The sequence below is a fragment of the Protopterus annectens genome, chromosome 5.part1, assembly GCF_019279795.1.
Source record: "Protopterus annectens isolate FY-2018-M chromosome 5.part1, PAN1.0, whole genome shotgun sequence".
Classification (NCBI taxonomy): Eukaryota; Metazoa; Chordata; order Ceratodontiformes; family Protopteridae; genus Protopterus; species Protopterus annectens.
Window position 1 is genome coordinate 365030990 of NC_056736.1, and position 16409 is coordinate 365047398.

The 16409-nt window shown below is 34.8% G+C and overlaps 1 protein-coding gene across 1 annotated transcript in view; it reads left to right on the plus strand.

The window, feature by feature from the left end:
- LOC122803163 (short transient receptor potential channel 2-like) overlaps positions 1–16409 on the plus strand; it is a 1104815-nt gene that overhangs the window by 454277 nt on the left and 634129 nt on the right. The window contains exon 7 of the mRNA XM_044072780.1: positions 7146–7288. Within this exon, the coding sequence (XP_043928715.1) occupies positions 7146–7288 (143 nt within the window). The remainder of the gene's footprint in view (positions 1–7145; positions 7289–16409) is intronic.

Below are 16409 nucleotides of genomic sequence, written 5' to 3' on the forward strand. Positions count from 1 at the left end.
GGACTGTTAAAGAAATAATGGCTACAGTGTCCGTGTCCCTAGCTCAGTACAAGATGTACTGACTTCTGAGGTTTGAAAGGAATGCTAAAGAAGTAATGATGTCACCAGCCCCCCCCTAGACAAGTACAGCGACCTCTTATGTACACTTATAACCAGGACTGGTTTCAGATTAGGTGGGGATCAAGGCAGAGACTATTACTAAGCCCATGAATCCACGTATACAGCTTTGGGGTCTTGGGGGCCATCTGCCCACAAAAGTTCTGCAGGTCTGGGTATTCTGTGATGTATTTATTCCTTATTTTGTTTGAGGGATGACCTGTTAACAGACCCTGTTGTCACTTGCTCAATTTACTTTCATCCAGACAACCCTCACAAAGCCACTTATACATATAATTCAGGCATCTGATTGTGATAAAAAATGGCCATGTGATATATTTCAACATTTTTCCAAACAGATGCAATGTGTTAAATATTGCATGTTTCTTCAGATAATTGCATTATTGCTACAAATCCAAAATAGAAAAACAAACGGCGGCAGGCTGCTAGTCATTTTCTTCCATAGAAAGCCACAGCAATTATACCTACTCTGTGCATATCAAATGTCCAGTTGAACAGTCCTTTTTACTTCTCACAAATGCGTACTTGTTCTTCAAAGCTAGATGGTGACTGTTTAAAATGAGCAAACAACAAAGTCAGTTATTTTCAAACAGCAGACCTCACTCCCACCCAGTGGTTATAACTACAACACCCAATGGCTATGAAATATTATTTCGCCTTCACAGTTCAAGCATACAAGTTGCCACACATTTAATTGTAGTAACCAAGTTGCTCCACAGAAATTAGTCTATCACCCTTCATTATTACCTCCAGGTATGACTGTGTGAGGGGAACCACTGACAAAATATACACACAGGACAATGTAATACACACTGTATGTGCACATTATTTTCTTGTGTTCATAGGGTCATAGGTTCATAGATTATTACTAGGCTAACTGCCCTTGTGGGTCATTTTAAGCCTAGCTAACTACCCCATTTGGGGATCAAACTCTGCACCTTCTGTTTGTAAGGTAAACACCTTAACCATTATGCCAACCTCCTACCCTCAGCTTGCAAGTCTATTAGTCCCCTACTTCTTATAACACTTAGCCAAACCCAGCAGTCATTAAAATGAGCTGCGGATATAACATACATAAAAATGTTTCTTAGTAATGTATTCCCTGTAAGGCTGCCAGCATCAGCATAATAAATTTCATTTGAGAGTGGTCTCCTTTCTTAATTCTGACACCTAAAGCAAATTTCGTATGAGACTTAAACTGTTTTGACATTCATCTTGCATCATACACCACACAACTGACACAAAAACCTTAAAACCTTCTAAGAGTGCTTCCCCATACAGGGTGACCCAAAATAAAATTGCCGGTAAAATCAGGCTCGTTGATAATTGCCTAACCACTTCTCCTTGGAAAATATCTTTTCTAATATATTTTTCCCTGATTGAGCTTTTATACCATCTGTTAATAATCATTAATATCCATATTTCATAAAATTCATCCCTCTCCACATATCCAATAATCCATAACCCATCAGATAGATGTACTAAAAAAAGCTAATTTGAGTCTAAAATGAGTCAAATAGAGCTAAAACATTGCAACTCTTGGTCATAAAACAAGTTATAAATTCAATGAACAATAACTAGCTTTGCTTCTTGACACAAAACATCAGTAATGTCATGCAGAGGGCAACTTATAAAGACTGGCACAGAAAGAAATGATTATAAATATTGAAAATTGAAACAAAACCTTGAACAGCTTATTCAACCACACTTCTGCTCTCCAGTGACTGAAACAAAAGACCTTCTCTTTAACATTTTGGGTGTTCACAGAAAGCTGATGCACGAGTTTACATTCCCAAAGTGAAAAGAAGCTCTGCATTTAAGTAAACTATATTGTGGCTTGACAAATATACTGCATGTTTATAAAGCACTTTCACAATATGTCTTACTATAGCTACTAAGGTAACCTTTCACAAAAGTATCTGCCGAAGATGGACAGCAGGCTGCAGTGTATGTACTGACTCCACCTTCATCATATACTTTGAGCTAGTAATTTGCCTTTAAACAGGGCACCTCGTAATACTACTGATGTAATACTAGGGATACTGTGAGTCTCCGCCTCCCAGGTGGTAACCCTTTATGGTTTAGGAATCTAGCTGTAGATGTCTTGATTTACTGTTATTAGCCAGTTCAGAAATACAATAGTATAAGATACTACAGCACTAACTCTTTTGGGAGAGGATAGTATAACAGTAAAGCTTTCCGCCTTCTCCTTTGTATACAGTCTACATATGATTGCTCTGTTAGAGCTTGCAAGTGTTGTGCATTACTGCATGCCTATTACTGGGAGATATTATATACTTAGTCACAGTGTGGGGTTTCTTTGGATGTTTTTCACTGCAAGTTATGGGTACTGGTTTAGCACTGTACTGTGCCTACAACGAGCACACCTCATTGCAGTCTTAAAGAACTGAAGAGATCAAAGAAAAATATGGGCATGTAAGGACATCTCACATCACCTGCATCAGTACTTTTCATGGTGAAGTGCGTATGTTGGTGCTCGCAGGAAATAGAACCATTACTGAGAGAATTCTAGTTAGAAAACTGGAAATAGAAGATTGGTGAATGCAGATGTTATAATTTATCCTTACAGTGGTAACATCTTACACACTTGCCATTTCCAGTGCATTAATCTCTTCACCCTTATAGTAATCTTGTTTAATATTGCATTCTGCTCTGCTCTTTTTGACCACCAAAGAAATGCAACCTATTATGCACAGAGTGATGGCAATTAGCGTCTCCAAAATCAGAGATCTTGAATGGATCGCTCACTGCATGTGTGAGAGTGGGAACAGCTACTTCATTTGGAGGAAGGTTAAGTATCAGGAGTCCTGTTCACAAGTGAAGATGGAGTCTGGTGGTTGACTAGTAGCTGACTGTAGCTATGGCAGCACTGCAGGCATTGTTATGATTCAGTGCCCCCTTCAACACAATGCCTAAGACCAGCCTGTAAATTTACCATTCAGCATTCTCATCCTCACCTGAGGTTGTGTATTTTGAGTAGTGACTAAGATGATGCAATCACAGATACAAACAGAAATGATCCCTATACAGGGTGCAGCTTTTTTTTTTAAATTTGTTAAATTATCATTTGAGACGTAGGCAAATGTACATTCACAGAAAAAACAAACCATTGTAACATTTTTTCCATTATCATTTGAGACCTAGGCAAATGTACATTCACAGAAAAAAACAAACCATTGTAACATTTTTTCCATTTAAATACACTATCACATTTTCTTTGCTATTATCATCCGTCCAACATTACAAAAAATTGCTGAATTCCTGCCTTCCCTTAAACCTCATTCCTCCTCTTCCTGAACATTATTCTACATGTATTCTTTTCATAATTTGTTTACTTCTATGTAATTTGTTCCTTCCCTTTTCTAAAGATCTGTCTTTTAGTTCTTTTATCTCTTTTATAATAGCCAGTACTTCAAATGCAGGTTTAGACTTATTAGCATTTGCTCACCCAATATTTCTGATAAAGTACTCTGTAGGAGTAGGACATTTTTAAAATCTGCCACCTCCTTACACTCCCAAAACATATGTTCCCAGTTGCCTCTTTTTTTTTTCTCCATCACACCTCCAGCATCTGCCATCTACCTGAGGAAAAATTCTTTGAAGTCTGATTGGTGTATAAAAATACCTATGCAAACACTTCCAAGCAAAAATCCCAAACCTTCTGGATTGGGTTGCATACTTGGAAGCCATACATGTCTTTGTTTTCTTGTAAATTGGGAAGAGGGACTGGAAAAGCAATCTTTTCTAACCTGTGATGGATTCTTATAGTTATTGCAATTTTTTATATGCCCTACTAATTATCCCTTTTTAACAGCTGTTTCTGTTCTAGATTAAACTAAAAACTGTACCAGAGCAGTTCTTTCACTTAAAATCCTCCTGTCCCTTTCTCTTTACCTGTACTCTGAGATCAAGCCCTGGTACGGAAGGCAGTCTCTAGTTTGCAATCCAAATGTCTTCTTAGCCTCATCCCATTCTATTACTTTTCCTGCTAGTTATTTGTTTCCAATGTCCTGGTTCCTTTGCCAGGTTTCTCTAGTAAATTCCAGGCCCATCTTGGGGCTCCTCAATGTTGACAGTAGTCAGTTGAGATGGTTTGTGCATGTGGTGAGGAATACCCAGTGAGTAACTGAACAGGCTGAATAGGAAGAGGCCCTGGGACAGACTCTGGTCATGTCAGAGGGATTATCTCTCTTCATCTTGCCTAGGAATATCAGGGGATCCCACAAAATGAGCTCCGACAAGGACCAGATTAGTGGGAATGAATGGTAAATAAAGGAATTGGTGTGTGCAGAGTGAAATGAATTTGCCACAGTTGAAAGGAGTTGCTTAAGAGTTTGAAGCGTGTAAAGCTTCATGCAGGAACATCAGTAAAACTGAGTTGTGAGACTTTCACCAAGCACAAGAAATGTATCTTTGAGAAGTACTGAACAATGTTTGGTTTATACATAATAGAAGACAAAAATGATGTGTGTTGGTGTGATATGTGAGGCGCATTCAGTTAGCAAAAGTAATGATGGCAGCAAGAGCTGCATGTAGGAATTATAAAGAGCTTTATGATGCGTTACATTTGCCAGGAATGCTAGGCCAAATGAAAAGGTAAATGGTTCAGTGTGCATTATCCAAAGTAACGTTCTGGTGTTTCTGGCAAAAATATCTGTTCTCTCAGATTATTAAAGTTGAAACAGATTTGTTTAAATGTATAGATTTGTTTACTTCATCTTTGTTACATTATTATTCAAAGTTTATGGAGACTGTGAAGGTAACAGATACTGGGAGTATGGTTGGGATTTGATTTTCAAGATACAGAATTCCTGATCCAGTAATATCTAATGAGCCATGTTATGCTTGTATGAAATTCAGCAGGTTTCCACAGCAGTGGGAATTTACATAGCTGTACACTTAGGTTTGATAGAATAAACGCATTTTAAGGTGCATGTTTCACCAGCAGCTGTTGATGGGTCAGATTAGATTTCCTACCTGCAATTCCTTACTTCAGTTTTGAAAACTTGGATATGGTATATTTATCTAAGCAGCTGATAATATTATTTTTTTATATCACCATATGCTTTATCACAGCTGGATTGTGTGAGAACCAGCTCTGCAATTTTAATGTTTTATTTTCTTAGTGGTAGCACAATCACAAAGTTGGTATATATAATTTAGGGGGTGTGGGATGACAAGCTTCACAAACTGAAGGTGTAGATAGATTTGCCCCTGCCAAAAGCCACCGCCCAAATTATGCTTTTTGATATTGAAAATTCAGAAAAAATGTAACTTGTGTTTTTTGAACATGTGGAAACTGAAAACATGAATGCAGTACAGCAGAGAGTGAAGCAAAACCATTCTTGTTAACACAACACAATCAAAGGGCAAAACACCTTTATGTAAGAGAGGACAGACTGAACATACAGCAAAGTTCAAGAAAGAAAAAAAAATCTGAAAGGTATGGTTGTGAAACAAACGAAAATAGTTTACTGTTCATACGGAGGACAGAAAATTGCTGAGCCGAAACTAGAGATATATGGACAAAATGAATGACTCTTATTGGTTGAGTTCAAGTCTGACATTGTGTTTACAACGCTTACAGTAAACAGAAAAATGTCCATAGAAGAAAAGGCGTGTCACAGGAGGTGTTTACAGCTACAAAAGGTGTGCAGAAGGGCTCATTTGACGTCGGAACATATTGATTGGTATGCTACGTGAAGCAATTCCTAGTACACTGGTATCAAAAGTGCAAACAACGGACTTCCCCAAATATTCTGAGTTTAGAGGATTACTTAAGAATGATATGATGAAAACCAAAGGCCAGTGATTGAAGTTTGCAGTTAAGAAATCCAACAATAGCAGCAAGACAAACTGAAACAACATAAAATTTATTGGTAAAACAAACAAAGCTTTCAGGTTTAACAGCCCTTCTTCAGTGCAAAATCCAATAAATTTTACATTGTTCGTCTTGCTGCTGTTGTAGGATTACTTAAGAAGCCAGCTAGATATTAATTTCAAAGGACTGAGTATAACTAAAGATCTTCTTAAATATTCTAAGTCTGGAAATTACTTGAGCCAACTAGACCCTCATTTTTAAAGGAATGAATATTGCTTACAGTTAATGAAAATGTTGCTACTGCAGTTGTGTAGTATTTAATTTTCCATTTGATAAAAAAAATAGAATTTTTCTGTGTTTAGAAGTCATAAAAGTGCTGAAATGTTTTAATTTTGAAGCAGTGCAAAGGAATGTCTTTATAGTATAAATACTACATATTTATATATGTTGCATAAAATCTAACTCTGGTAACTGGAAAATTTTAGCTTCTGAAGCAAGGTCCAACAGTAGTAGGATGTTGACATCATCTGACAAAACATTGCACAATCAGAGGTAGGTTTTCCTAATTTCTACTAATGTTTTCATTTATTTCTTTAGTATTTTACATTTCATTGTGATTTTTAATTTGCCATTCTTCAAACAAGGGCATCAAAAGTAAGAGTTTGATTTGTTAAGATAAGTGGATCACTTGTCAGCACGTGTTATCCCCTGGCAGTGCCTGTTGAAATTCAGAGAAACAGAACCGTATTGTGGAATAAGTGAAAACATGAACTGGAAAGATAATGAGGTTATGGTACTTTGGAGTATTACTGTCTGGGGTGTAGGGGGAGTTTTAAAGGTGTCACAGCAAGTTTTGGAAATGGTGTGTGTGTAAAGTGATATTTATTTAACACTGTCAAGACCTGCAGGAGTGGGTCTTACAGTTCTGACTAGGAGCCGTCCCCAGTAGAGACCCTGTGGTGTAGCATACAACCAGTAGTCTTCATGAGTAATTAATTATACCCAGTTCCTGCAATGTTTGACTGAGTAAATGACTTGTAAAAGCATATATAAATGACTGAAATACTTTATATAATCCCTTGAACTAACATCAGAAGGGCTTATCCTTAGCTTTGAAATGTTTGATTATTGTATTTTCTAGACCACCTTTTGGTGTTTACTGATACTGCCCTAATTTCATTTGCAGATCACCAGCTTCTGGATCCAGAGGGGCATCTTTGAAAAAAAAGAGACTGGACCTGTCTAAACCACAGAATGAACCTTTGACACGTAAGCTGCAAGAGACTAACAAAGGTGATGACCAGGCAAGCCGCTGCCCAATCTGTGGAGGTTAGTTTTTTTCTTCTCTCTAATCTTTGCACAGTATTGCTTGGAATGTTGTGCAGCTTTATTGAATAAAAAGTTATATTTATTCTAAGGTTGTAGTGAAAGGGATTACCTGCAGGTGGATGTCTGTCTTTCAGATAAATTTCAAAAACAAAATTTCTGTCCCTTAACTAAGCACAGGTTACCTTCCATGTCAAGGATGTCCGCTTCAGCTGGAAGCTCAGCTGTTATTTTGCACTCTATTATTGCAGGGCTGAAGTAATTTCATGGTTGTATATTGCCAGTCTTTTTCAACAGTTGCTGAAGGAAATTCAAAACAAATCTTCATAAACTGTTTCTGATTGCTGTTTCTTTCGTTAATGTAGTCCTCTTAAACTGTTGTTGCTTGCTATTCTGATAGTTTCCCTTCTTTCTATTTTGTGGTAAATGTCCGTGACAGAGGGCAGGAGTGAGGCTTACACTTACCACCTACAAAGCTGTACTCATCCTGCTAACATCCTCCTAATACATAATCACTTAACAAGGCTACGCCCGTCCTGCTAAAACATAACCACTTACAAGGCTGCACCCATCCTGCTAATACATAAACACTTACAAGGCTGCACCTGTCCTGCTAGCAATCACAAGGCTGCACCGTCCTGCTAATTCAAAATCACAAGGCTGTCCTGCTAATACATAACCTTGTCCCTTCTTTGGCTCTGCCATTAGTAAATACAAGTTGTTTGCCAAGTAATACTTCCAGGAAAGCCCAGTTCAGCAGCAAGGAGCATCATCAGTTCTTTCCCCAGGCTGGTATCAGTCTGTGCATAGAATAGAAAGATACAAAGCTTCATCAGTACTGACAGATGTCCCTGATAGAAGACTGAGAAAGAAAATGAGCAAAAAAAGCCCTTTATTTTTTCATGCTGTAATTGTAGAGACAAGGTAGACATGTTATGGAAATAAGACTGCTCAGGGGTGTTATGAGGTCATCTGCCTGCATCACTGGGCTTCCGTATCCCTGGAAACATCAGTTATTTCCCTGTAATGCTTGCTGTGGAGGCAGTTAATGTGGTTTGAAAATAGACTGTCTGCTAAATTGTTTTGTATTTTTTATTATTAATGTATACATATTGTTTTAATTTTTTGATGTATAACATTTCCCCCACGTAATATTTCAAAGTTGCTGTAATGTATCTAATTGTTGGAAGAAGGTATTTTAAATCCGTAGTGTATACTGTGTAAGTGTTAAATGTCCATGAACAGTTAGACTGTGAATGTTTGAGTGCATTTAAATTACTGTATGTTAAACACAGAAACACATACACTTATACACACATGCACAGAAACACACAGAGGCACAAGCAGACTCTCAAACATAAACAGACAAATGTGTGTAGGCACACAGGTGCCCAGGAATTACAGTTGCCTTTTTGACTGTGTACACATCAGATGTCTTTGTGATCAAATTAATTAAAAAAATACATACATTGCACTACAACTCCCATACACACAGTCACTGTCTGAGAAACACACACACGTCCTTTTGCTTCCTTGATGCAATTAACTATTTGTTTTCTTTTTCCCTGCCATCACTAAACACTGCTTTAAAAAAAAAAAAAAAACATGGTAGAGAGGGGGAGTGAAGCTACAGATTTTTAACTGCTGTTGCAGTTTATTTTAATTTATTTATTTTTATTCAGTGCTTACTAAAGCTCTGGATGGTTGCCATTTGTGTTTTTTTTCCCCCCAGTCCATGCTTCACAGAGGAATAATATTCTGCTTTGAAACTGCAGACTTGTTATTGGACTGCCTTCATGTAGTAATACCTTGTTGGAAAATATCTGTCCAATAGAGTATCGTGTTTAAATTCTGCCCATTTTCTAATTCCTATAATCCTTCAGGTTCACCTGTGGAAAACATAGACTGCAAGGGATCCCTTATCCACGTGGACTTGTTTTGTCACTTTGTGATTCTTTTCAGGATGTTTTGAAGACTGTAACAATTCTGAAAAAAGCAGCAGCACCAAAAGGCATGACAGAGCATATAAGGGATATATGGGTAGACAGAAATTATGTAAAATTCACAAGGCAAACACCCTGTATTTCCATGCAACCATATGTTATGTTTGTTCTTTTAAAAGTTGTGCCATTTTATAAATATTGAGAAGAAATAATGAGAATGTGAGCAAAAAATAATTTAATTCAATAATTGGCTTAGATTTTGGTGTCATTCGAAAGGGGTCTAATATTTGCCAGTTTGGGGGGGGTTATGATCAACAGACCATGCTGGTTCACCAGGGATGGCCTGCATCTGTCTCCTCCAGGGTTTTGATTTATTGCCAAATACATTGTTCTACCTCCATAGTGCCCTTTTTAGGTAATAGTAACCTGATAAACTTGCTAACATAAATAAGCAAATGAAAATATGAAAGCATTCCTGATCAATGTTAGGAGCGTAAATGAGAAATTCCACTCCCTACAAGACTTTCTCATCCAGGAGGATGTTGACATATATACATACAGACATTTCAGGTAATGGACAATAATGCCCTTCTTGCCTGCCAGTATACCAAAACATTTATTCCCATAATTGTCTAAGCGGTTCTTAAAAAAAAATATCCAAAGCTAGTGCTTAATGTAATTTGGTAGGCTGTTCCATGCACCAGCTATGCTCTCAGAGAACCAATTGGTACATCTCTTATTCCTATATAGATGGTTTGATTCAAACTCTGCTGCTTTTTGATAACCTCAAACATTCACACAGAGGTTGGTTGACTATAAATGCCCTATGTACTTGAATAAGGTGGTCTCTTCAATGTCCGTTATGAGACATGCCAAGAGCATCCATGAATGTGAACATTTAAGTTAGACTAAAATATCTGAACATGTGCAATTTCCATTGTACTCTTTCAAGTTCACTCATGCTTGTTTTCTTATAAGGTTTCAGTGTTGTTATACTGTACCCAGGTTTTGGGTCTAATGTAATTAAACAATGATTTCATTACTTCTGGCTTCCTAGACTTTATCTTTTTATACAACCTATAGTTCTAGAACTATGAGAAAACAGTTAGTTGCTATGATGACAGAAACACAAAGATGGTTCTACCCACTTATCCATGTCCTTAAATTAATCTACAGTTTCGATCACTGTGTGCTGTATTAAATATTCACCTTTCAGTCTAGGCCTCCCAAATCTCTTATGCTTAGTTTTTGATGCATTAATCAGCGTATTTTTTTTCTCAAAAATATTTTTATTTTTTTCTTTATAAACATACATAAATGTACATATAACAAATAAACAATTTATCATGCATGAATGTAAATACTGTAAATAGTTTTGTTTTATCAGTATTTGTTCAAAAGGTTTTCCAATTTTTGCCATGCTATTTTTTGAGTAATATTATGATTTCTATAACAAATGGTTTGCAGTTCTTTTTTTACAAACAACTTTTGCTAAATTAATAAAATCTTTAAACATCAAATCTGGTGTACTTTTCCAGTTCAAAGTAATAACTTTTCTGGCAATTGCAAGAATTGACCAGAGTAACTGAATCTGAGATTTAGGTATTACATTAGGTATAGGAACACTGAATAGGATTAGTGAGTTAGAAATATGACAGTTATCAGACCATAAAGCTTTTACAAAATATCTTAGTCTTTCCAGTATTGAACAACTTTTCTACATTCAATGAACATGTGAACCCAGTTGGCCTCTAGTAATTCATCACATTTCCAACATTTACTTTCACTGTTTTTGAATACGAGTTATTTTATGTGGAGTATAGAAACTCCTATTCATAAATTTCCATGTATACAATCTCCAATATAATGAAGAGGTACCATACGTAGAATTCAATAACAATTGTTTTGGATTTATCACATATTTGTTCTCCTTTAATCTTTACATAGTAATTCCAAAAACCTGAGTCAAATTTTAGTGCGTCTCCTCTTAGTATCTTATAGATAGGTGAGATACTTAATTTTTGATTCTCTATCTTTTCAAGACCCCTCATAAAAAGCTGAATCAAACTAGGTATAGTCAGTCTTTAGGTTGATTGATACTCTCATTTTGTTGTCTATAAACTGCCGTAATGAGTGTATAAACAACCAACTGTCTTGACTGTTTTCATAGCTGCATAAAAAGAGTTTAGTGGTTTAATACTCTTATTTTCAATAAACTGATGCCAGAATATCAAGTTATTTTCCTTTAATTTTTGCATCGCATTGATTTTGAAAGAATCTTGGCAGTCAGGGGAGTAACAGAAATTGTTTAAAGTTGTGATTTATAATCAATTATATTTTTAAAGTTATTAAATATTTGATTAATGCCATAAGAAAAATGATCAAACTTCTTATTAAATAAACAAAATTCATGTAAAAGCCAGTGAACTCTACTTATTCCATATTGTTCCTTAAACTTGATTTTCTGTAGTTCTGACATCAGTTAAATGAATCTCTAGTATTATTTTCCACCCAGATATATGGGTACGTGTGATCTAATGTAATATTACATTAATTATAACTGATTTAGAATAAAGATCTAAGCTAGGGGATGCTATCCCATTACTGTGCCAGGCTCTAATGTGCCATTTATATGCAATCCTAGGTTTTTAAAGGGAGCCATAACAATTTAAGTAGTATGGAATCTGATTTTTTAAATAAGTTTTTGGGAGTGGGTAGTATCAATGACTGCATAGAAAACAAAAATTTAGGTAAAATTATTTTAGAGAGCCTATCCTCCATTGTGAAGAACATTGTATTCCATCTTTTGATTAGTTCACTAATGGTGGTCATTAAATTATTGTAGTTTAGTTTAACAGACTCTTTCCATGTACTATTTATACTGACACCCAATATTCTAATACATCATTCTCCCAATTAAACAGGCTATTCTCTCTCCAGTTTTTGTTGATTAGTAATGTTTTGGATTTATTATGATTAAATTTAAGCCCTGAAATTCTTTCAAACTTGCCTAAATGTATTTATAACCTCATGCAAAGAACCATCAATATCACCCAACATTAACAACATGTCAGCAAATAATTGTATCTTAGGACAATAGTCCTTATCAATTTGAAAGCCTTTTATATTTTTCTTGTTTCTGATATATGTAGCCAAAGGTTCCATTGAAAGAGCAAACAATAATAGTGACAAAGGACAACCCTGCCTAGTTCCCTTGAGGATTTCTAGTGGTGATGATAGACATGATCCACTTTACACATAAGCTTGTGCCCTTAAATTTTCATTAATAAGTTGACAAAATCTGAGAATTCAAAACCAATCAGAATTATTTGTAGATAAGACCAACTAATAGAATCAGAAGCCTTTTCTATGTCTAGACTGATGATAGATAGTTGTTTTTTTGTATTTGCATGCTATGTCTATTAATGGTAGTAATTTAATAATGTTATCTTGCACTTTTCTATGAAGCATGAACCCTGTCTGATCATTGTGTATTAGATTAGGTAATATTTTCTTTATCCTATTAGCTAATATTGTCATGAAAAGTTTATAATTTGTGTTTAGTAACGAGATTAGCCTATATGAATCACAAGATTTGGGGTCCTTACCTTGTTTTAATATGGAGGAGATGGTGATTTCCACGATGGGGGTGTTATACATTTTTGCTTAACCATAGTAAAGGCACTCATCATTTTCTTTATTATATATTCAGGAAAAATCTTGTATAGTTCAGGAATTATTCTGTCCAGTCCTGGAGCTTTATCTTTTAAATTTTTTATTTGCTCTTTCACTTCTGTTAGTGTTTGTTTAATTAATGTTATTTTGTTATATTGACACCTTAGTAGTTATATTTTCTTGAATAAAAGTACTTATTACATTATCTGTCTCCAAAATTAGTGTTATTTATATCTTTATAGTAGTTTTTGAACACTTCTAATATGCCCATTAAGTTAGATGTACTCATAACTGAACCACCACTTTTATATTTAGTCTCATTAATAGGATTTTGATTATTTTTTTGGATTTTACAGCTGTTTTATGTGGATATTTGGGATTTACAGCATAAGATTGTAATTTCAAATTTTCCAGGTTTATGGCTACCTTATGATTCAGAACTTCTAAGTATTTTTGATTTAACTCGGTAATTTTATTATGGGCTACTTTATTTGGTTTTGCATCCATTTTTGTCTTGTCTGGGTTTTTTTTTGTAAGTCTAAAAGTTCTTTGTCCCATTCTCTCCTTTTTTAAGGTACCAAGATTTTATTCTACCATATATATAAACTTTAAAGGTGTCCCATAGTATAGTATCAGTTACTTCACCATTATCATTTGTTTCCATAAACATGTCTATTTCTTTCATTATCCATTCCCTAAAGTCTTTTAACTTAGTTATGTAAGTAGGCATTCTCTGTAGAAATCCTAAATCATCTGTATGCATAGTTAAAGTTTATAGCATTATGGTCCGAGAGTGGACAAGTCATCATAGATATGTCAAACATTTTAGAGTATATATAGAGTATATATTATTTGATACAAAGACCTTATCAATGTTTGTCTACCAAACCGGTATGAATAGTGAGTATAAAATAAGGAATAATGTTCCCTTAGACTATGTATATCTTTAAGGTTCATCTGGTTTGTAAAGTCGTTTAACTTCTTGGCTTGAGATGTTAGTTTTATTTTACCATATTTAGAAGTATCATTTCCTGATAATAGGCAGTTAAAATCACCTGTTGCTATAATTGCCCCTTTTGCATTTAAAGTAATCCGATCCAGATATTTGTCAACATATTTAGTACTCAGTCCTGGTATCCAGTATTTATTAATCAAAGTACAATACTTCCTATTGATTTCCAAAATAACAATGCTTAGCATCCCATCTTTATCTGAAATTATCTATAATTCCTGGCATAGTACAAGTATTTTTCTATAGAATGAGTGCCCCTTATCGTAGTCTTAAAACATGAATCTGCCAGAATGGTATAGCCATTGAATGAGTATTTTTGTAGATCTTTTTTGGGTTTCCTGTAAAAAGATTATCTGGGCTTTATGCATTTTGATATATTTAAACAAACCAGCTCTTTTGACATTGTTCAAACCATTAATGTTTAATGAGAAATATTTATAAGCCATTGACTATATAACTGAAAAACTTTTCTTCCGTGTTGATTTGCAGTCTACTGAAAATTTACTTATGGATGCATAACGTGTATTGAGCACTATTTTCAAAAACCCAAAACTATTTACAAACACATACATGAAACTTAGTTTCTGATTTAGTTAAAAACTAAACCATCCATCCACCACCTCTCCATTACCAAAAGACATAAATTAGCCATCTCTGCTTAGAATATAGTATAAAAACAAAAAAGAAAAGCATTATGAAAGCAACTAAAGAAATCTGAATCCATGAAATATACATTAGAATAAGTGTCCAATATATCTGAAGCTGTATGAATGTCACGTATGATAATACCACCTGTAATATGTAGATATGCCAGAAATACACATCAGATCAAACTTTGTATAAACATTAGAAGCTGAAGGTTAAGAAGATTGACTTTTCAGGAAACCTCAGATGATTTAACCATTTTGTCAGTCATCTATCTAACATTTTTCATGTAAGGATCTGTTGAATATATATATATATATATATATATATATATATATATATATATATATATAAAAACACTTATTACAACATAACTATTATATTTTGCAATTATACACATTACTCATAAGTATTAATCTCTATGTTGACGTCTTTCATCAGGAAGGAGGGATAGAGAAATAAAATGGGGCCTCACAACCCTCTGTTTAGTTAGTAAAGGTTTAGTTATGTAACACAAGTCTGTTAATATACAAAATGCATTTTCTAATGCAGCTCGTACTTCACTTGATGTCATTTAGTTATTAATAGTGTCACTGAATCTACAGAATGTATGCCTCTGTAAGAGAACATAGGCATTTTTAAAGGAGTTCAACACTTTTATTGGAACTAATTACTTAGCATTTAAAGTATCTAAGTGAAGGATAACAGAATTTCAAGTGAAAAGAATTCTAAGTACAACCATTTAACAAGTTCAAAAGGTCAAATGATGTCATCACGGTTTCCTCAAGCTGCAGCTTCATAAACCTGTTAAAGTATCTAAATAGACTCATGCAAAACAGAAGTTGTCTCTAGTGAAGAAAAAAGCATTTTCGGCGGGAAATTCAGATCTTGAAACTTTTAGAGTTTATAAAAAGCAAAAAAAAAAAACACTCAAGATACCTTGTCAGTGCATGTCATGAATCTCCACAGTGAGAACAGTCACACAGACCACCAGTTTTCTCACAAAACATCATCATGAAAAAATTAACCCTTTCATATAAAAACAGCTATTTAGAAGTAACAACTGCCTCAAATCTGAAATCGTATTATAACATTTCAGTCATTTGCCTACCAGTTAACCAAACCAGAGACGGAGAGAAAAAAAGGAACCTTGTGTGTGTGTGTGTGTGTGTGTGTGTGTGTGTGTGTGTGTGTGTGTGTGTGTGTGTGTGTGTGTGTGTGTGTGTGTATAACTTATATTTAGCTATCTATAAAACACCATTAATGTACTGTATTAATGTTTATATGTATCTAAACAGAGAGTCTAAAACATCTAGTTAGAAACATAGAAATACTAGTCAGAAGCACCTTGTTTACCCCACCACTGACCCACTAGAAAAATGCACTTTGGTATTCAGTCAAATTATACTATTCCCTTTTAAATTACTACAAATGATGTATGTCTTGTAATTCTTCAGTAAAAGTATGTAAAGTAACTTATAAAAGGGAAAAGAGAGAAAAGGAACATAAGTAACAGAGAGAGAGAATTGTTATTTAAATACTCCGTACTATATGTAATTAGAAGAAGTAGATATAGAAAGGAAAAGAGAAAGTTAATAATAAAGATAATTCACATTGCCTTATAGCATAGAGACTTTCCAGAATAAAATAATTATTCATAAAACAAAGCATTTAAAATTAGAATTTATTCATTTGTCCTTTAGTTTCTTAGTTTTGTTTGCTCCTTCCTTCACAGACCATCCATTTTTTGCTGCCCATCTCTTCAAACTCTGGGATGACCATTCCATTTCCCAGGGAAAGAAACTGCTGCTCCAAAAAAAAAAAAAAAAGCCCCCCACACACACCCCCT